We start from the raw sequence: 22,136 nt of genomic DNA, 5'->3' as shown, positions 1-22,136 counted from the left end.
ATCTGAAGGACTCTCTTGTTCTTGGACCTAAGTATAGCTACAAAAAATTGATGAAGAATAGGCCTGTGCTGGTTAATGGACAGCAAATAAGAACACCTGCCTTGCCCTTATCATTTAGGATTCCTGTTTTCAGTATTGCCACAACACACAGATTTTAGACTACAATCAAGCTTCCTGTTTGCAAGGGGAAAATCCTGGGACTAGTACCCCCAACAGAATACTTGACAATTTATTACCTTCCTCCCTAAACCTCAGGCTGGGTTTTAATGTCCCAGCTCCCTTTATCCCCACCTTACTCAGCTAATTGATGAAAAGATGTGTGGAAGTTCTTATTTCACAGCAGGAAGCAGTGGGGAACAGCCAGGCCTGCTACCTGCAATGTTGTGCTTTTGCATCTAATACTTGGAGAGTTTATCTTATGAGAACATTTCAACAGACAGCTCATTAGAAATTATATTTCTAGTGCAGTACTAGAAATTTCCTGAGATCACAGAAGTAAGTTACAACAAAACCCCAATTCAGCAGAACCTCCCCATTAGATAGGGGCCTCATCCTGAAATAAATTAAATTTTTACCACAGACTTCCATGCTTTCCAGCCCATACAACAAACAACCCCATGCTTAATATCTTGAGTAACATTCAGTCATGTGCACAGTGTGTGGGTACATCAGAGAAATCTGATTTCTCTGAATCTTCGGAGAAAGAGGGCTTTAGAACAACAGAACAGAACTACTGCCAATATCTTCTTTTTCCAATTTAATGAAACTGTTTGAATCTGATTCAGGTTTTCTTTATCAGTATGTAATTGAAATTTTAAATTTTGTTATTTGTAGCAATTTTGAAAATATACTTTTAAAAATCTGACTAATTTCAACTAAGGCGATCCTGAAATGACCTCCCTGTGTGTACTAAAACACATAACATGAAATCCATATTTATTTTAAATGCCACATGTGTTTATCTTGGGCAAACATTTTTCTCTGCATTTTGTAATACATAGCACAAAGATACTTCTACAAAGTGATGAAGAGTTAAAAATGTGCTTGTGAAATGAGCTGGAATCCATAGAAAAGTAACCAAATCCTCCCACCTTAAAATGAAATTGTTACACATTTTAAAATGTTTCATAAGCTATTTTACTCTTGTGTAGCTTCCAAATTATAATTTTGGTGGCAGCTTAGTCTAGATTTATGCTGTCAATTCCATAAGGTGTTCAACTCACATGTTTCTGTAATTCTCTGTAGGTCCACGAGGAGATCCTGGATTTCCAGGTCCTGTTGGTGAAATAGGGTCAGTTGGACCAATTGGTCCTTCAGGCCTTCTAGGAAGACCAGGATATGATGGAACAAGTAAGAAAAGTAGAGGATTAATGTTAACTATACACTAGAAGGAAAGAAAGCAGCTGAAAGAAAACTGTCCTTTGTTCTTGCTTGATGCAAGTCACCAACAGTAAAGACTGTTCAATAAAAATATTAACTCAGCACTTAATAGCTAGAAAAAGAAACATAATGATCCAAGCAGAACATTAGGAATGGCTAGAAAAGGAACAGAAGACAAAGGAGACTATTACCATGGTGAACCCATGGTATAACTGTGTCCGGAGTTCTGTGCTTAAAATTTCTGCTCTCCATCTCAAAAAGATACAGAGGGATGTGCTGGGGATGGCTTTGCTCTGTATGAGGAGCTGGAGTAACTGGGATGTCTGGAAAAGAGATAACGGAGAGAAGAGGAAAAGAAACATTTGAAGGTCTACAGCAGGAACCTTTTTTTCCTGTGGATCCTGGAAAAACCTAAGAATTTGGATTCAAGCATTAGTTATATAGAAGATGTTTTTCAGGGCTGTCCTGAATGGTCTGGAGTTTCCTCCTTGATATCTCACATTAATGCTGTATGGGCTGTTTACCTTTCTTTTTTTTCAGGTCTTCCTGGCCTGCCAGGAGTAAGTGGGGCACCAGGACCTCAAGGTTTTCAAGGGGACCCTGGTTTGCCTGGAACAGGTGAATTAATTCCAGGAAGACCAGGATTTCCTGGACCACCAGGCCTGCCAGGGCAGCCAGGAAGACAAGGCTTACCTGGACTACCCAGTAGGTTCAATAGCAATTTATTTAACAAGAATAGAACTCTGCAGAATAATAGATCCATTGTTTTTGTTGGTGCTACAAATACAGAGAAGTGAAAAGTGCATTTTGACAACTATTTCAAAGTTTACATGGGATTTTGAAACCTTATTTTTCCTATTAGATTTTGATCAGTGAGATTTCAAGATTTTCATAGTTTTCTGGATGATTTAAACCCACAAAAGTAAGACACATATTAAAATTAAAAATTAAAAAGGTTCATTAGACCAAAGTGTTTTGGTCTAATACACCATTTTTTAACTGTTCAAATTACAAATACTGAGGAGGAAGCCCAAATCTATATCCTTTAGAAAAGAAAAAGTTCTAAGTAGAAAAAAATAGTGGCAATGAGAAGCAATGTGTCAGCATCAACTTTAGCCATACTGTTTGTTGCAGTATAGTCTATAAGAAACAACTTGTAATACATTTAATAAGATCTCTAACTTTTCATGTAAAAATAATAAGAGAAGGGAGAGGAGAACACATGACCTAAGCTGTGGAAACATAAACCTGATTTATACTGGCTGGAAAATTTGTTTTTTCAAAGGTGTAATCTGTACTGACAGAGGGATCCCTGGAGAACCTGGACCAAAAGGTCAAATTGGCCTTCCAGGAAGAAAAGGGGCAAAAGGAGAGAAGGGTAAGTTGGCCTGGATAAAAACAATTTGAGTATGAAACCTTTGCCAGGAGTGTCAAATCTAAATGTGCAAGAAATTCATGGTAACTTGGAGGTTGAGGGCCATCAAAGCACAGTTACATGGCCTGTTGGCATTGGGGTTTCTGAATCAGCAGAGTTCTGTTAGTGCAGAGTTACTCAGCACTGTAAAGGGAGACTGATAATCCTCTCCAGGTGAGGTAACATGAGATAAAATGGTCTAAATCTGGTGCACTACTCACACAGAAAAGAAAAATGACAGCATTATTTTTTGTGTAATATTTTTTCATCTGTTTCAATGTAATTTCGACACTTTCATGTAGGAAGACAAGGCCTCTGCTCATGTAGTGCTGGTCCTCCTGGTCCCCGTGGTGTGCAAGGACCTCCAGGTACCCAAGGAAGGAAAGGACAAATGGGATACCCTGGAGGACACGGAGAAAAGGGTGACCCAGGCCTATCTGGTGCCGTGGGATCACCAGGGCTCCCTGTGAGTACTTTTCATCAGCTTCAGTTAACAACATCAAGCTAGCTCTCAACTCACGAGGCATTTAAGCAGAATGGTTGAGAAAGTGCCCTGGAAAACGATCTGGAACTTTTATGTACTTTAGCTTATTACATTCTAGTGAAACAAGCTTTTACTTTTGGCAGCAGAGTCTTTCATGTGCTTCATATAGTTTATCTTAGCCCCCGAGTGAGCAGTAATTTACAACACCACTTAACCTAACAGCTTTAGGAACACAGTATATGATAATTTATTGGTCCTGCTGTGATTTTGATCTACTTCTTCTGGTCTGACATATGAAATGTACATCCAGGATGCTGCATGACAAAATAATGCCAAATAGAAGTTTTTTTTAAATACACTTTCTTATGTGTGAGAGGGTTTTCTTTGAAAAGATAGGTAGATTTGCCCTTCTTTATAACTCTTGTATTATTGTTGGGTTTTGGGGTTGTTTTGAAGGACATGTTTAGAGAGGTTTTGTGCCCTTTTTTTGTTGTTGTTGTTCTTGGGGGTTTTTTGGTTTTTTTTTTTTTTGGAGATCTGGGTTTGTTTTAATAGCAGAACTGTTTGTTCATATAAGGATTTTCTTAAAAGTTTCCAGAACATGTTCTTTCAAAAGAAAAAAAAAGCAAACAAATCCACTGTGAGTCTGAGAGAAGGAGGTAGAAGGGCTCTCATTCAAGTTCCAATTGTTTCATTAGAAGCTTTACATTTGCACTCTTTTTTTCTTAAAACCCTATAACCTGAGTGGTGTATGTGAGATTCTGATGTTTTTGTTACTTTTGAGAGTATGTTTTAGCCCTTGTGGCTCTGAAGTAACGCTGGAAGCCTTGTCCTGAATTTTGCTGTTCTTGGGTTACTTATTTGGGAAACAAGGACAAAGTAATCACTTTGGAAGGAAATAATTCACTTCAGTACAGAAGTGTGTTGGTCTAATAGAGCATTTTTCTCCATTTTTCTGCTCACTTTTATTCCCAAATATTTAATTTTCTTTTCAGACACTAATAACTCATCACTGCCTACTTGAAGATCTAGACATTGTAGCAAATAGTCACTTCTAGTTTCAGATACACATTTTTCAGAAATCAGCTGCCTGATTTTAAATTGTCAATCACATTTTATAAACTGTTTTTTCTCCACCTGTTTTTAAGGGAAAGGTTTTGAATAAGAGAGGAAGCTGTCTATACAATACCCCAGTTTTTGTAACTCAGTGGCTTTTTACTTCTGTGTAAATTTCACATGGTTGTCTTGAGCCACATATACTGTTGCAAAATCAGACCTTGACCAAAGATGATATGAATAGTGCACCCTGTTTGGACAGCTGAAAACAAAAATCAGCATAAAAATATAGGAAAGTATTTATTTTCCCCTCTAAACCTGTCAATCCATATATTCACCTAAGAATATAATGTACCTAAGTAGTTGAAATTTTTTATTGTTAGCTTTGTGGATTTTCATTCAGAAAAAAGAAGTATCACTTACTTCCTGCTGTGTTCACTTGTCGGAGGACAGCCTCATCCAGCAGTCACCACCCTCCAGAAATTCCCTTCCTCAATGGGTTGTGGGTTGAAGTCTGCAGTGGGAAGAGTTAATGAATCATTTGACTCTTGATATTCTTACATTTGCAGTCCCACATCTGTGCAGCTGTGGGCCTAGTGCTCTGGCACTACAATTTCTTTCAGTTGTAGTGGATTTGGTTTGCAAATTCGAGACTTCACAGGGTTTATTCATTTTTAACATGTGTGTTCACAGAGGCCTGTTCAGCTTTCTAGTGGTTTAACAAAGTGTCAGTATTCAAAATGAGTCACTGATTTGTGTTATTAGACAGAGAGGAAGCTCTCAGCAGCTGCTCTCAGAGAAATCATTTCCTTGGGTAGCTTCTTCCCTCCTCACCAAACATCAGCTAATGCAAAATCAGCACAGTTGTACTTCTGTGCATGCAGCAGAGTCAGCCTGAAGAGACCACGTGCCATTCACACTCCTCTTTTTGACCATCAAAAGAGACCAGTGCATCCTTTTGGTTACTTTAATATGTCTTTCTTGGGGAAACCATGCAAGAGATGGAGATCTGATTGTCCCTTCAATTCCCACTTTGAGTCTCTGCTGGAGATAACTGACAACTCTTTTCTTTGTCAATGATAAGGGGACTCCTGGTTCTGCTGGACAGCTTGGGGAAAAAGGAGAGAAGGGTGATCCTGGAAGAGTTAGAATAAAAGGTAAACACATATTTTACCGTTAACCTTTTTGTTTTCCTGTACAATGTCTAGGCAATTGTGTGAGAAAAAACATTAATTTACTCTTTACTAAATCCATTAGCTCAGTAAGTTACTGAAAGCTAGAGGGCATATATATCCAAACTGCTCTCTTGGTACCCTCTCTTCTTGCTAAACACAAGATCAACACAGTGTTTTGTGTTTTTTTTCTCTATAGTTGAGCCATAAAACAATTTTAACAACATGTTATTAATGCAAAAAAATTACTTTTCATGTCATGCATTTGATAATTGGGGTCTTCTAAAGTTCTGTACAGCAAAGACTAAGCAGAATACAAATACTGTGAAATCATGAAGAAATATTATCGAACAGAAGCCACCTCCTGAACTGTCATATACCAATACCATAGCTGTTATCTCAATTTAGACCACCAACATCCTTCTTGGGAAAGCCTCAGTCTCAATGACTGTTCAGATTCCTCTCCTATTTCTAAAAATTACTCTTGACCAGGCATTGAAGAAAAACAATAGGCCACCAGTTGCACAACTGGAATTCTTGTAATTAAATAGATCAAAACCTCTCCACAGTTATGGTTATGATTTGCAAAAGCAAAAGAGAACAATAAATTACAGCAATCTGATGGCAAAACTTAGTTAGAAAGGCTAAAATAGTTATTCACAGAAGATTGTCCTTCTTATTGTTTATAAAAAGTTAGCTTAGCTTTGGATGCCTGTGGGTTTTTTACAGATGTTGGAACAGAGGAAAACATTTGCTTTTATTTGCAAAGGATTTCTTGACACAGCAGAATGAATCTTTGTGTTAGAATAGTTTCACTGTACTTGATGCAAAAGTTACTTTCTCATAAATATTGGTGTAAGAGAAATCCACATAGGGAAAAAAACCAAAAACCTCTGGGGAATATTGCTGCAAATACTCTGCATCATATGGCACTGCTGTATCCTGACTTCACTGAAATCAAGAATAAATCTCTGACGTGTTTCAGTAGTCAAATATTTTAACTCTATGTATAGCATGGACAAAAGCCACGTCCTTATGGTGGCTGTGAACATGTCTTTTACAGAGAGACCAAATTGTTCCATCAGGTATCCAACTACAAACTGCCTTTCTAAGCCTAAAGCCTTGTTAAGAAATGTGAATTCAAGGACTGGGAATTATCATGAAGATAGGATCAATGGTTACCCAGCATTTCTTTAAGCAGAAATACCTCCTTCCCCTAAAATTACTGCAAATATATTTTTTTTCCCCAAAAAATATTTTAAGGATTAAAAGGTGAAAGAGGAGCTACTGGGCTTCCAGGATTTCCAGGCCAAAGAGGTCTTGATGGCAGAGATGGGGAACTAGGATTGCCAGGGGAAAAAGGAGCTGAGGTATGTTTGACTTCCCCAGACCTTTTCCATTTCAATTAACATATTATCTTATGAAAGGTTATGAAAGTTTTTATCCATTAAAAAATTAGTTTCTTGTAAGTATTACTCTTTATTTTGGTACTACTGATTATAATCTCTGCATATACTGTGTGCCAATATTATAGGGTCAAGAAACAAAAAATACACAAACCTCTTTGTTCCTATTGCCTTTGAATATTTAAAAATACTAATATCATCCATGTAGTCTTTCCATTGTGAAAGTATTTCTCCAGATAATTCTTTAACATGATCTTTCATCATCAAAGAGAGGAGAGAAATTAGCTCTTGTTACTTCTTACCAAGGTTTTTATTTCAGGGCGATTCTGGAGTAGCCATTCTGGGTGACAAAGGATTCCCTGGGCTCCCGGGACCTCCTGGGGTAAAAGGCCAGATGGGATTGCCTGGTCTGGGGCTTCCTGGGTCTCCAGGAGCCAGAGGTAGCCCTGGAGACTTTGGTGATATGGGTAATGTTGGGCCACCTGGTCCAAAAGGCCAGAAAGGTAATTTTGAATGTTTATGTAAAGAATGAAATAACAAAATACGTGTTTGGATGTTTGGTAGAGCCCATCATGGTTTAATATGTATTATCTATTATATTAACCTATTATTCTATATGTATATCTATATGCATACATAGAGTGCTATTCATTTAGAGTGAAAATAATGTTTAGGAAAGCACAATTTATACTTAAAGCTTGGCCTGGTTTTTTGGTTATAAAAATGCTTAGCAAAAATATCTATACTGATAGCTGTAGATAGAATTAAAAAGAAAATATTATTTCTTTCTTGCAATAGAGACTACTGTAAAACAAATTGCCACGACAAAAATCTTTGTCTTTAAAAATATATATAACTGTATTACAGCAATTTGAAATATCACCAATGTTCCATAGGAAGTATCAAGAAAACTATATTTTAAGATTCCCCATCAAAACTTCAGTAATATGGGAATAACAATGTGCATAAACAGTCACTGCTGATTGCACATGTGGTTGGGTAGTTCCCCAGAAATATTAGAGTAAATGTTCAGACTCCAGTTAATCTAAAGTCAAATAGGTCAGTTTCTTCTCCCCCTTGCTGCAGGTGAAACTGTCTGCATTACATCACCATATCCTGGAAATCCAGGTCCCCCGGGTTTTAAAGGCATTCAAGGTATGTTTATGCATAGATGAATTTTTGATTTATACTGAAATGGAGTTTTTAGTTGCTAATTAAAGAAAAGAGGCTATGCTAAAAAGCTACACTATTCTAGTTTTTCAACAAAATGCATGTTTCAAAACGTAAAACTGCAAATAAACAGGAATGTACTCTCTAATAGAATCAAGGGCCAGACAGCTGCAGTTTGCACCATCAGAAGGTGTGCAGGCAGCCTCCATGGATATAATTAAATCAAGGTAGCTTCAAACTCTGTCCTGCCTCAATGAAAATGCATGAGAGAGTCTGTAAAATATGGTTGGAGTTGGGTAAGGCCTAAAGTATGCACATCTGGATACCAGGAGAAAGAGATGTGCAAGGCAAAGATATGCTGCAAATCTGTAATTTCTAAAACTGCATTGCTTGTGGCAATTTGAAATTGAGCCCTAAAATCTCAATACTTATCACCATTACTTCCACTTATTCAATTTCAATTCAAAGAACTCACCCAGGAACTGATGTGATGGCCTCCAAGACATTTGAAATATCCAAACAAATTAAGAAGAAATGGAGTGGATTTTCAAGCTGTGTAACACAGCTCCCTGACATCAGTGGGTGGGAGCAAAAATTTATACAGACATGAATGTACTGAGCTCATCTGCACCATTACAGAAGATGGATATAGCAGAGGAAAGTATAAGAACTTGAGCTGACACCTGTCATTCACTAGGTTAATACTGTTCATGGCCTGTAACATTAAAATGTTGTAGGAAATACTTTTTCCTAATTGACACTGGTGATTTTTAGTCTGCTGTTAATGGAATAGGGAACATGTTCATTTAGAAAAACAGCACCCATTTGTTTATGACTTGGGCAGTGGCTCTTGCCCAAAGTGTTAGAAGCAGATGAGATGAGCTTGTATTCAAGGTATGTGAATTTGTGTGAAATAAAGATAAAATCCTTAGATCACACATTTTAGTGCTCTGACAGCCTTTTTATGTATTTCCTTTTTATTTCCAGGACAAAAGGGTTTAAAAGGACTCCCTGGGCATCCTGGACCAAATGGCTTTGATGGGCCAAAAGGCCATCGAGGAAGGCCAGGAGCAGGAATCCCTGGGCCAGAAGGTGAATTGTGCTTTTCCTAATTCGGGAGATTTTGAGAGCTGCTGGTCAAGTGGTAATGCAGAGAAAGGTAGGGTAGGGTAAAGTAGAATTGAATTGAAATGAATAGTTCAGTGTCCAGAGAGCACTGAACTGGACAGTAGTGACAGTACTCAAGACAGATGTTGCCCCAAAGAAAACCCCTGTCACTTCCCATAGGAATTACCTCCTCCAATCCTCATGTATCATTAGCTATAAATAAGAAACATGAAATTTAATTTATGATGCTATTTTTCTTTGTAAGGTGGAAATTTAAATCTGGCTAAATTTGGACTAAAATATTCCACAGTTTGGGTGGGGGGGGGGGGGCAGAACTAAACAAAAAGCCCTGAACTCCTCCTGAATTAAGCTTTATTTGAATTTAAAAATCATATCAACAGGCTTTCGAGGCACAGCTGGTGGTCCTGGTGATGAAGGTGAAAGAGGATCTACAATTGATGGCAAAAATGGCCTTCCAGGCCCACCTGGCAGAGATGGTCAGAAGGGTCTTCCAGGTGACACCACATATGGCCCTCCAGGATTCCCAGGCAACAGGGGACTGCCAGGACCCACTGGTGCACAGGGAGCAAGGGGTAATCCAGGCATTCCTGGACTTCAAGGTATGGGCCAGTTTCTGTGAAACACTTCTACATGTTCAAAGGACAAAATCTGAGCAAAGGTGTTCCTGGTTCAGAGAAACCTTCCTCTCACTCAGATCCATAATGGTGCTGCTAAGAGTATTCTCTGTTTTTACATTTACATTTTGCTGTTTGCTGCAGCGACGTCCCCACAGCACCACATCCTTCCCATCCCATAGAGGATATTGCTGTTTCCTTTTACAGGTGTTCCTTTTGCCTGGCCCTAAGCAGATGCACCCATCCTTCAGTGCAGAGAACACCTACAGAACTGAGCCAGTGCTGGGCACCTGGTGCAGGCCAGTGAGCTACTCCCATTCTGCTCCTACACATCAGAAACTCTTCTGTACCTATAGATGAGGACTGAATTTGTATTTCTTCCTTAAAGAAAGAAGTTCTCCACAACAGCCAATTCTAAATTGCAGAAAAGCATTACTTTTCACAAACTATTCAAAAACTAGAGGATGAATAAGATACTATAGTAACTGAACACGTACATTTCAAAATTAAAACTAGGAATTTTGAGGGACAGTGAGTAATGGAACTAACAAGTTTTTTTTTTCCAGGACAACCTGGTACCCCAGGATTTCCAGGTGCCAAAGGTTTTAGAGGCCCAGAAGGTGATGTAGGAGCACCAGGCTGTCCGGGCTTCCCTGGCTCACCATGTGTCCCAGGCTTACCAGGACCACCTGGACTCAGAGGTGTCATGGGCCTGCCAGGACCTCAAGGTACACAACAGCCAGCAGGTTGCCTCACAGCTCTAAGCTTTGCATATATTTTCTGCCAGATTTCATCACATGATTTTTGTAGCTGGCATGACAAATGTTGCCATGGGGACTGCTCATTACTGGGGGTGTACACTGTATTTTGCACATTTCTGTAAACTCAAGGAATGTAGACTGTGCATCTCAGGTGTATCCCAACTTCCTTTCCCATGCTGTTTCTTAACTGGCCAAATCACAGTGAGTTCACTATAACAAAGAGTTGTCTCTTATCTATTGTCCTGAGTAACTTAACTGAGCTCCTGTCACTACTGTGATGCTTTTATCTTCCTTATTCTTCAATGGAAGTGTTATTTAGGAAGAGCTAGGAGACACATCTATCAAAAGTATTTGCAAATTAGTAGGGATTTTTCGCACTGCTCTCCTATTGTCTGTCACTAAAGAAATACAAGAAAACAAATATTCCAATTGAAAAATCTAGGTAGGGTGAGAACCCCAACATGGTAAAAAAGAGGTTTCAACTTTATTTGCCATGTTTGATGATCTTCAAATTTATACCAAATCTATCACTTTCTACTTTTTATATACAATTGCTTAACTTTTGCCTGCATTTATGTACATAGATTAAAGCTCTCTTTCTCAGGTTTACCAGGCTTTAAAGGTCAGAGGGGAGACAGGGGCCTGGCTGGGCCACCTGGAATCAAAGGTCTGAAAGGCTCTCTGGGCTCACGAGGTCCACCAGGTCCTCCAGGCTCACGCGGTCCCCCAGGACTTCCAGGCAATAAAGGACCCATTGGCTTCCCAGGAGAGACAGGTATGTTAAATATCCTGCAGACCATCTCACCTCTAAGTTCCCTTGTAGAGGGAGCCCTTTTTACTGCTGTTAAGGTTAGGAAGTACTTTGCACCCACCTCCCTGTCCAGCTTCAAGGATAAGACTGCAGCAGTGTAGACTCAATAACCATAGAACCATCCCTTGTTCTTTCTCATATGATAAAAACATAGGGATGAATACAGTTTGATGCATCTTGGTGCATCCTGGTGCTTTAGTTGTTTTACAACACTGACATATTTCTATATGTTATTTCCTGACTATTTGTAATAGGTTGTAATAGGCTATAATAAGAGGAATATGTTTAGGGTTAACAGAATTTCTTGGGTGGCAGTCCTGAGGGGCAAATGAGTCCAGGAAGGTTGAACATTATTCAAGAAGGAAATTTTTAAGGCATGGGAACAGGCCATCCCATGCACTGAAAGACAAGCCTGTGAGGGAGATGAGCAGCTGGGCTGAACAGAGCTTTAGCTGAACTCAGGAAAAAAGAGAGAATGTATGAAGTTTGGAAGAAGGGACAGGCAACTCAGGAGGACAAGGCTGTCTTAGGGTTTATGGGGGGAGAAAATCAAAAGGCCCAAAGTGAAACCAGAACTCAATCTGGCTATTGCTGTAAAAGACAGTAAAAATGCTTCTATAAATACATTAGCAGCAAAAGGAGGAGTAAGAATCTCCATCCTTTATTGGATGGGAGTGGGGGAAACATAGTGACAAAGGATGAGGTACTTGATGCCTTCTTTGCCTCAGTCTTTAATGGCAAGTCCAACTATTCTTTGGGGCCAGCCTCCTGGGCTGGAGGGCAGGGACAGGGAGAAGAACGAGGTCCCCATAATCCAGTAGCCATGTGCAAGATCTGGTGCCGTGTTAGGGATAACTGCTTTAGGAATAAGGGTAGCCTAAAGTGTCAGGGGCTGACTGCAGGTAGCAGGAGGCAATTTGCTTCAGTGGAGTCAGGGTTTCAAGAGGAGTTTGACCGTGGCATGAAACCATGCTCCAACTAATGGTTTTCTAGTTCTGCTGATTTCCTAAAAAGTCCTTCTAAACATCCTGGTTTTGCTTTATACTATTCCTTAGAATATGACAGCAGCAGTATAAGCAGACTTAACATGTAAATAAAGCATTTCATATTACCAGGAAGCAAAGGCATTCAAGGACCCCAGGGATTCCCAGGACTCCCAGGAATACAAGGCCCAATGGGAAACTTTGGTGTAAAAGGTGAAGAAGGAAAAATGGGTCTACCTGGGCCTAGTGGAGAATGCGGAGATATGGGAATAAAAGGTTTGTAAAAATCCACTTCACTCTCTAGTTATATTGTTGCTATGTTTAGTTTTGTTACTACTGTGATAAAAATCTGTTTAATTTTTTATAGGAAAGAGAATAATCATCTGCAAGATACAATCACAGGCAGCTCAAAATTGCTGTCTTTCATAATTTCACAACCTTTACTAATTCTTCTGATTTAATATCACCTGGGTTATGACTGAATAAACAAAAAAGCAAGGGAAGGATTGCAAATTTTGTCAGCAGTGAGCCTGCTGAAAAAACAGAGTCACATAAGTACTTGAAGGCTTTCTCTATTAGTATCTTTCAAACTGGTTTTCAGGACACGTCACTCGTGAGGATATATTTACATTGCATATGTTACTTCCAAGGTGAAAGGGGGCCTCCAGGAGACAGTGGCTTTGTTAACCTCCGTCTGGAGAAAGGACAAATGGGGGACCCAGGGTTTCCTGGTGAGCATGGATTGAGAGGTGAAAGAGGTAAGTTCATAAAAGCTCTGCATACACACACATTTCTCTGACATAAATCACTGGTAGTTTTCACAGTGTGAACTCAGGGCTGCAGTAACATCCAGCCACCATACCGTGTTTACAGGTTCTTAAACTGGCTGTATAATTTCTCTGGATTATCACTAAGGCAATACACCAAGAGTGAAAGTGTTGCAATATTGAAAATCTGTGTCAAACACTGACTTGATTTGATTGGTCATTATCTTGTTCTGCAATCAACTTCAGGTGAAAAAGGCAATACTGGTTTCAGAGGCACACGAGGATTTCCAGGAAAGAATGGTGTTCCAGGACTACCAGGTGACCAAGGTGACACTGGAGTGATGGGGTTTCCAGGATCACGGGGTTTGCCTGGACCAAAAGGCCTTCAAGGAATTACAGGTTTTCAAGGAGAGCCAGGTGACCAGGTAAACAGAGTGGTAGTGAAGTGTCCTGGACTTTGCAGTTATCTCCTGCCTCAAAGAAAGGGCGCTTGTATTGTACTCACCCATTAGATGTTCCCTCTGAGAAGAGCCAGCCGGTGTAGTAGGAGCTGTAAATTCCCTACTGAAACACCTCTGTGCCTTGGTTACATTTCAGCAGGAACTGTGGTGGGAGCTAGGAAAGGACCTCTTCTGGCTGCCTGTTCTGATGTAGTGTTTTGCCACGTGGTTGAAGTCCAGGCTCCACTACGCTAAAAAAGGAGGGCAAAAAACAGATGCACAAAATTAAGTTTTTAACATTATTCTTAAGAACAGATTGACAAACCACTTACCACAGAGATCATAACATAGCAGCAGCACAATTATGCAGTTAACGTGTATTTGCTTCTTCATACCCTGCTGTGTGAAGTGACCACAGCAGCAGACAAGACAAAGCAAGTCATCTTTGCCCCAAGCAGAACTCAGGCAAGCAGTATTGCTCAAGAACAAATACACAAAACCACACAAACATTTCATGCAAGGTATAATTAATTCTTCACTTCTTGTATGCTGGATAGGTAGACAATGAGATTACAGGAAGGTAAAGGCACAGTTATTTTCTTGGTAAAGGGACATACTTTTGCTTAGTTTGTTTAATTAAATTTCTTTGCTGATTAATGGTCATTATTCAAAATGAAAAATAGGGAAATCTACATTTTTATTGTGACATCACAATATTTCTGGTTAATGTTTATAGTAAATTTTGGGTAACATACAACAATATTGGATATCTATTTTATGGTGCCTATTAAATAAAATTATTCAAGCCATCTGTGGGGAAATGAAGCTGTTTGAGCCAAGAACAAGAATAAGCTATAAAAGCACAAAATAAAAATTATTAGCAAGTCTAAACTACAGTTTCTTGTTGTTGGCCAGTGTTAGATATGTAACAAAGACAGGATTTTTTTTCTGTTGAGCTTAAGATATAATTTTGCTAAGTGAACCAAATGCTCCTGCAGATCATTTCTGCTACACATAACCCATGTCAAACATTTTTATTTTGTCTTTAAAAAAAAAATTAGGGTGATGTTGGCTTACCTGGAAGCCCTGGATATCCAGGACTGACTGGCTCCAAAGGATGTAAAGGTAATGAGTTTATATAGACATGCTGTGAAAAAAGCCAGATTGTTAGGATACATGTGGGAAAGATGGTGAACATTCACTAGAAAATTATTGTCACTTCTATCCTGTTCTTCTGTTTTCCCATAAAACATGAAAGTAATTAGAAATGAGTCTCACTTACCTGAAGGCAAAAGTTGTATTTCAGTATATTCTTTAACAGCTTGTTCCTTTAAAAGTAGGTATTGCTAATTTAGAAGATAAATTCCTGTCAAATTTCACAGAACTCAGAAATTTCATCAAAATAATGCACAAATCCATTATATGGATATGGAAAATTTGTCAATTCAAATAAGAGAAAATGCAATCAAAGTGAACTGTCATAATTTGCATGTGCCAAAGTAATTCCCATTTTGTGTTCTTTTAGCCCCTTCTATGACTGTTTATATCTATTAATGACTTTCCTGATCTTACAAAAGTGTCCAGCTTTGGTTTTGTGGCTGGAAAGGATGCTTGTATAAAATGGAATTCACTGTACCTCAACAGGCAAGAGAGGTGACCCAACTCCTGTGCTTGGTCCACATGGTCAGAAAGGGTCTCTGGGAGATCCAGGATTGCCAGGTACGTCTCTTTGACTGAAGACAAAATTAGACTTAAAATTTTCTTTACTCTAAGTTTTGTTAGCAGAGGGAGCTCTGCTCCCTGTGCATTTTGAACCATTATGTAGCAAATGTTTGTTTGGTTTTTTTTTTCCCCTTTAAGGACTTTGTGGATTTCCAGGGGAGAAGGGTTTACCAGGTATCCAAGGACAGCCTGGAAGACCAGGATCCAAGGGTGACCCTGGATATCCAGGGCTACCTGGATTACCAGGTAATGCCAAAGTTTAAAAAATAGTGCCATGGAATAGCTCAAAAGATACATGGGACAGGAGAAGGCACTTGAGGTGTCTCTGTGAGGAGGCTGAAGAAGTCAGAGATCATATGAAAGAGGGCATTGAAAGTTATATCTGTACTTATAGCAGCAAATATCTGCTCAGTGTCAGAGAGCAAAACCCATCAATTCTTCCTACATTCCCAAACTCTTGTAGGTACTTCTGTTACCACAGCTGTGTGCTGCATAGCATGGGGAAAAAAATCAACAGTTTAATAAAATTACATATTCACAGGGGTTTCTTTCACTCTCAGGAGCTACAGGTCCTCAAGGATTGCCAGGAGAACCTGGAGAAAAAGGAAAACCTGGAATTTTGGGACCTCCAGGATTGCAAGGGTTACCTGGACCCCAAGGCAGAAAAGGTAAACAGAATATACAGTGCCATTCTAGTGGTAATGTGACAGTACCAGATACTGGTACATAAATAATCTTTCAGTAGTGAAAATGGAAAAGGCCTTACTGTGACTGTGATTTGGACTCTGTGGTCTCTTAAACTGCTAGAAGACTTAGGCCAGTTCCCATTACCTTTGATAAGTAACAGAAATGCTACTTTGGAAAATTGGGCTACAATCTAAAATGAGTAAGGAGGAAGGTAGAAACAGAGTCTGGCTTAGCTGATGTAACCAATAGCAGAACATTAGGAAAGAAAAAGGCGTTTGCAGTAATTCAGTTGTTTCGCTTTCACTTCAGTTATACTGTGTTCTACATTTTCACCATGGAGTGCCACTGTTACTCTGTAAACCCAGCAGGCTGCTATGACAGCTTTGTTTTTCAATTTTGTTTTAACAAATTGTGATAACTTGAGTTAACTTAAGTTGGTTTTCTTGTTGCTTGTCTGATTTTGGAGTATTTAGCATAGAAGTGTTTCCTCCAAATTCTGATTTACACTTCTTGCAATGATTGTTGTGTTTAGATTGAGTATCAGTTCATCTATACAATTATTTTTGTTGGAGAACATGATTAATTTTTACTATGCTTAGAATTAAAATTGTAAGTTATTAATACCCCATAAAGAAAGTTATCAGCCCTGTATCCTGTGTCTGTTATAGTGTGCCTCATAATCAGTTCCCAAACAGGAAGATGATTAGTGACTCATATACAGAAACCACAGTAAAGTAACACTTGGGGCTACAAAATATGGTTAGAGAGAACAATAGATCCATTTTTTCAAACTCAGCTTAAGGACAAATTGAGAAGGTTTCTTACAAATTACTGAAAATTCAAATGAAAAATGGAAACAATTTATGATTGCTTGCAGTAAATAAGCAGTGCTGATTTAAACTGTCATGACAGATTCCCTGCTGGTACATAATATGCAAGAGAACATTTCAGTGTTGCAAGCAATATTTGCTGTAACAGAGATCTGCAGCAGCAGGGATGTCTGAAAGGGGTCAAAAAAGAAAAAAAGCATTCTTCTGCAGCAAACTTCTTCATAACTGATGGGCTCTTTCCTTCTTGCCATAAGACACTTCTTTATTATCTTGTGCAGAAGTTATCCCAAGTCCTGCACAGGGACATGACATTAACACACGTCCTGCAGAGGGAAAAGTTCAGTCCCAAATGACAATTCATTAGAGACCGAGTTGCCTGCTAAGCTGAGGATTCTATGTATTGCCAGCATAGCTGAAAAAAATGTCAATACCTTTGAAACTATACCCAGCAATGAAAACTGACTGATATTTGTATTCCAATTCAACTGGATGTATAGATCTTGGTGCTGTTTTCATCAAGTTCTGGTTAGAACTTGAATGAAACTAAATGGATATTAGAAACTAAATGGATAATTCATAGCTAAGTACATGGCCTCGTTAGTCTCATTGGTTCTCAGTTACATTAAAAGTCTTGTGCCTGAAATTTTAGATTTTAAAAAACTTCTAGATTTAAAAATAAAAGTAAGTTAAAGATAATCTATTAAAGGGTAACCCCATTTTCTTTATTACAGTTGTTTTACTAGTTAAGGGCTTAGCCTGGCAAGCCTTACTTGTGTGAGTAATCCTTGATGGAGCAAGTAAAACTCAGACAACCACGAGGAGGACTTGTGTGAGTAGGAGCTGAATTGGGCTGTAAAACACAGAAATAGTGGTTCATGCTCAGGTCAGCCAATTCAGCTGTACCTAGAAATATGGGACCATAGCAATCCAAAAATCCAGAATTACAAGTGCTGATATTATAATGGATTGTTGGCAAATGTGTCAGAAATTCCCTGGAAAGCAAGTAAAACCAAGCCATTAATCTTACCAGAATGAGCCAGAGATCAAAAAAGTTTTAAATGGTGACCTGGGGGTCAAAATTAGTTAGGAGTTCTTAATAATTTTAAAATACCACTGTTAAATTCCCCAAAAGCAACTCTTACATAAATTTTAAAATGGGAACATGTCCAAAGCACAAGAAGGCTACAGAATACAGGAATTAAAGTTAGAATGTCATGAAAAGTTAAAGAACAGTTAATTAAGGTAATAGAAGATATTACAGGTTGGATTACTAGTATCCCATATTATAAGGTGCATTACACAGAGAGTATATTATCAATGTTTTGTAGGTTTTAAAAAAAATTCTGGATTTAAAATTTTTCCAGACTGTTTTATCTTTTTTTTTTTTTTTTTTTTTTTTAATTCATCCTTTGTTAAATCTTAACTAAAATAATTCAACAGTTTCTGGGAACAAAGCTATATGCTAGAGAACTCTGGGGCTTTTTTATTTTTTCATTCTCAGATGACCCATCTTTGAACTAGGGACATCTAAATTTGGCAGGTGAAGCAGTTGATGAAGGGTATTTTTGTTGTTGTTCCTACAGCAATTTGTCCTTGCTGAATTTATAAAGCAATTTATAAGCTTTAAAAAAATATATCCATTCTTATGTGCTTAAATAGAGCAATAAATTTTCCCAAGATGCCTGCTCTGGATACATGGCAGATTGGTGAGCTGCAGGACATGCTGGGATCAAGCACAGGCACCCAACAGAGAAACTACATCTTCTGTGCCAGGAAGGAGCCAGAGGAAAGGAGACACACACACAGATAATTCAGACTTGTGGGAAAAACCCACTGCAAGTGGACTGGGAATCCTGCAGGGCTGGGAGAGGAATTGATGGGAAAGGAAGGGAGGCAGAGATGAGCAGCAGAAGTGGAACAGAGACAGGAACAGGCACTGACAGTATCATTCAGCTCTTTGATGTTTGTTGTCCCTCTCTGGAGCAAGAGGCATCCCAAGTCTGCTCCTGTCTCTGAAACCTCTTTGAAACCTGTCACAAATGACCCATCAGTTTTGCCAGACCTGTTGCTATCACCAGGTGACAGACTTCTGTCTGTAGTGAGGAGGTATTTGTTCTCACATTTGATAGTTTATCTATATAACCTAGGAACTAAAAAGCACTGATGACATGAAAATAATTTTTACCCTTGACTGCAAACAACAAACGCAACCTTAGATTAGTTCAACTTTCTTAAAAATTGATTTAAAAGTGGCATCTATTGTTTTATTTATTGTGTTTTAGCAATTTTCAAAAAAGCACAAGTTATAAAGCAAAAGTTATGTCTGCCCACCACAAACATTCAGCCAGTGCTAGTAGTGAACATCATTAGGGACAGACATGCTCTATATACTACCATGTGTCACCAGAAGTTTCAATTATAATTTGTTGTCTTCAAAGATTTTGTGCTGTTCAGTTCAAAGAGCTTTTGTAATAGTGATGCAAGAAAGCATAGTTTTATGTGTGAAGTCTGCAGGACAAGAGAAAAGAAGGCAGGTGGAAATCCTCTTTTTGCTGCAGCTGGGTTAAACTGCACTTCTATTTTGAACAGAAGCTGTAAAGAAGTTCCAGCTTTACAGCTATCTTAGGTAGTGTCTGCATCCCCATCAGAGCCATGAAGGGGTAGCACAGTGAACTTTGGAGTAGCAGCCACATGTAGCAGTAGCAGTCCAGGCACAGACACAAGGTTCTCTACCCATAAGCTGCTAGCTGCAGGATGGAAGGACGTAAAGGATTGAAAGTTTTGCTTTCTGATTGCTTTGATGTGAAACTGTATCATGACTGCGATTTTTAAACTTTTCACATTTGCCTTTCCAAAAAGACTGCACTGCAGTGTGACCTCCTCTGCAGTTGCCAGCAATCAAATTCAGCAAATAGCCCATCTTGATCCAGTATGTGTTGTCAGATTAAAAGTCGGCTTGATTTTTAATTGTGACTGTAAAGGATTGTTGGTCAGTCATACCTGTGTAACACCTCTCAGGTCTTCCTGGACTGCCTGGACTGGATGGCTTGCATGGATTAAAAGGTCAAAAGGGTTCTGCAGGAGCTCCAGGTAAAGATGAGAAATAACTGGAACAGAAAATCTTCTACATGACTGAATGTGCAAGGAAAGGTGCATCTTATTTTGATGTTTGCCTTGCCCAGAAGATATCATTAAGGCTTAGACTAAACTTTCAAACAGAATCTAAAGTATGCTTAATGGCACACCTGCAGTTCTTTGTGGGGAAAACTTTCAAACTTCCATTACTCACATAGTTTTGTTGGAATGTTTCAAGGCTGTTTATAAAATTAAAAAGTTCAGTGCAGATGCTTCAAAGGAGAGCCAAGTCCCTTTTTTTTTTTTAATATGCAAAAGATAAAACTAACAAATTAAAAGGAGACTTGTGAAATCCCAGCTCCATTTAAAGTCCATGAGAGTTGTGCCTCAAACTTAAGAGGAATGTGTATTTCACTCATGCTGATGTATTCACAACTTTCAAAAGGTGCTTTTGAATCACTGTTAAAAAACAATGTTTATAATCTATCTAAAGAGTACAAATATATGCTGATAGAAAATTAAATTTAGAACCATGCAATCAATTTAGATTTCAAGTTACAGACAATAATGACACCATATAAAATAACCCCTGAAGAAGAGCATTCAAGCAAAAGGATTACTTTCTTTGAAAGTGATGAATTAGGGCCAGATTCAACAAAACTCTATCCAGCTTCCAAGAGAGAACCAGAAAAAGAACACTAGGCAACCCTTGCAAGGAGGAACATCTGCAACTGGTATTTCTGCACATCTGTATTTGTACTCGCTGTAAGCTTTATGTACATAATTGTTTCCTTATAAAGGTCAGAGTGAGACAGGGCCCCCAGGATACTCAGGAGAAATTGGACCAAAAGGAGACAGAGGTGAACCTGGATGGCCTGGTATTTCTATTCCTGGCCCCCCTGGAGAAAGGGGATTCCCAGGATTTCCAGGTAAGAAAAGGTTTTCTGCAAAGTGCTGCTCTGCACTATTGAAATTCAGCTCCAATTAATTTATTTTTCTAAAGGCTCCTACTCTGGTTAATATGAACATTACTCAGAAGATTATTTCCCTAAAACCCCTTCTGTTGTAATATGCTGATGTTTCCTGGGTACAGATACAGAGATTCCAGAATTTCTGATTTAAGTTATAGGAAAGAATGAAAATAGAATATTATATGGACTTGAATATACTCAGGGAACTGCTAGGTAGGGTTGCCATTTGGGAAGAAACTCCTGAAGAAAAAGAGTGCATAAGATCTAGCAGTCCCAGAACTATAGTAAATCTATCAACTGTTCTGATGTAACTGCAAGATAGAACTGCTTCACAAGATTGCAATGGTTATTTTAGAGCTTGATGATATAGGAATTGCACAGAAATGGGAAAAAGCAAGTGTTTGAGGAAGGTCCACTGAGAAAGTGAAGAAACTGGAGAGAGGAGGAGAGGGGGAATTGCATTGGCTCCAGAAGTGAAGGCCCAGGGGGAATTTATTAAGGTGTGTAAGTACCTGATGGGAAGGACCTTTAAACAGTTTCTTCATAGTGATATCCAGTGAGAAAACAAGAGGGAATGGGCACAAATTGGCAAACAGGAAATTCTACTTAAATATAAGGAAAAGTTTTTTTCCCTGTGAAGGGAACTGATCATGGGAACAAGTTGCCTGGAGAAGTTATGAAGTGTCTGTCACTGGAGATACTCAAACCCCAGCTGGACAGAGCCTGAGGCAACCTGCTCTAGCTGATCCTCCTTTGAGGGCAGGGTTAGTCTAGGAGGTCTCCAGAGGCCCACTGAAGCCTCTGCAATCCTGTGATTAGAAGTGACATCAGCTTTACGCTGCCAGACCTTGCCACAGTCACATAACACATGGAAGAAAAATAGCAGGAGGTGAAATCTGGTGAAGTGAATTATTCTAAAACGAAGACACTGTAATTTTTGTTAGTTTGGTTACTAGTTTGTGAACTGGGGGAGACAACAGAATGGCAGTGTTGAGGAAAAGGAGAAAGTTTAATTCTGAGATGTATTAACACTATTTGACATAGGATAGGCGTGGTATCCAATAGTTGTGACCAGCTTTGACAAATAAGAGAAAACTCACCAGAAAGTAAATGGAAGGATGGGGTCAAAAGCAAGACTGAAGAAAGTAGATTTGTTTTTTTGTAGAAAAGAGAAGGCAACAGAATGCAACCCACATGTTAACAAGCTGCAACTCTTCAAAAGTGTTGTGCAGAGAACTCTGCCTGTCACAAGTAAGGGCATAAAT

General features: G+C 38.9%; 1 protein-coding gene and 1 long non-coding RNA gene across 2 annotated transcripts in view; one reads left to right on the top strand and one right to left on the bottom strand.

Moving 5' to 3' along the window:
- COL4A4 (collagen type IV alpha 4 chain) overlaps positions 1-22,136 on the top strand; it is a 67,013-nt gene that overhangs the window by 34,207 nt on the left and 10,670 nt on the right. The window contains exons 19-39 of the mRNA XM_072933496.1: positions 1,246-1,350; positions 1,921-2,085; positions 2,666-2,758; positions 3,097-3,260; positions 5,419-5,491; positions 6,770-6,876; positions 7,232-7,415; positions 7,999-8,067; positions 9,070-9,174; positions 9,591-9,809; positions 10,391-10,552; positions 11,190-11,360; positions 12,512-12,655; positions 13,030-13,137; positions 13,393-13,571; positions 14,648-14,711; positions 15,231-15,305; positions 15,447-15,554; positions 15,869-15,976; positions 19,844-19,915; positions 20,701-20,829. Coding sequence (XP_072789597.1) covers positions 1,246-1,350; positions 1,921-2,085; positions 2,666-2,758; positions 3,097-3,260; positions 5,419-5,491; positions 6,770-6,876; positions 7,232-7,415; positions 7,999-8,067; positions 9,070-9,174; positions 9,591-9,809; positions 10,391-10,552; positions 11,190-11,360; positions 12,512-12,655; positions 13,030-13,137; positions 13,393-13,571; positions 14,648-14,711; positions 15,231-15,305; positions 15,447-15,554; positions 15,869-15,976; positions 19,844-19,915; positions 20,701-20,829 — 2,604 coding nt within the window. The remainder of the gene's footprint in view (positions 1-1,245; positions 1,351-1,920; positions 2,086-2,665; positions 2,759-3,096; positions 3,261-5,418; positions 5,492-6,769; positions 6,877-7,231; positions 7,416-7,998; positions 8,068-9,069; positions 9,175-9,590; positions 9,810-10,390; positions 10,553-11,189; positions 11,361-12,511; positions 12,656-13,029; positions 13,138-13,392; positions 13,572-14,647; positions 14,712-15,230; positions 15,306-15,446; positions 15,555-15,868; positions 15,977-19,843; positions 19,916-20,700; positions 20,830-22,136) is intronic.
- LOC115496365 (uncharacterized) overlaps positions 1-22,136 on the bottom strand; it is a 57,840-nt gene that overhangs the window by 26,004 nt on the left and 9,700 nt on the right. Inside the window, exons 3-6 of the long non-coding RNA XR_012057427.1 lie at positions 14,664-14,733; positions 13,652-13,837; positions 4,758-4,848; positions 1,224-1,703 (exon numbers count right to left, since the gene is read on the bottom strand). This is a non-coding gene — a long non-coding RNA (uncharacterized lncRNA). The remainder of the gene's footprint in view (positions 1-1,223; positions 1,704-4,757; positions 4,849-13,651; positions 13,838-14,663; positions 14,734-22,136) is intronic.

This window comes from Taeniopygia guttata, chromosome 9, assembly GCF_048771995.1.
Source record: "Taeniopygia guttata chromosome 9, bTaeGut7.mat, whole genome shotgun sequence".
Classification (NCBI taxonomy): domain Eukaryota; kingdom Metazoa; phylum Chordata; class Aves; order Passeriformes; family Estrildidae; genus Taeniopygia; species Taeniopygia guttata.
Note: the sequence above shows the minus strand (reverse complement) of the source record. Positions and strands in the feature narration are given on the sequence as shown.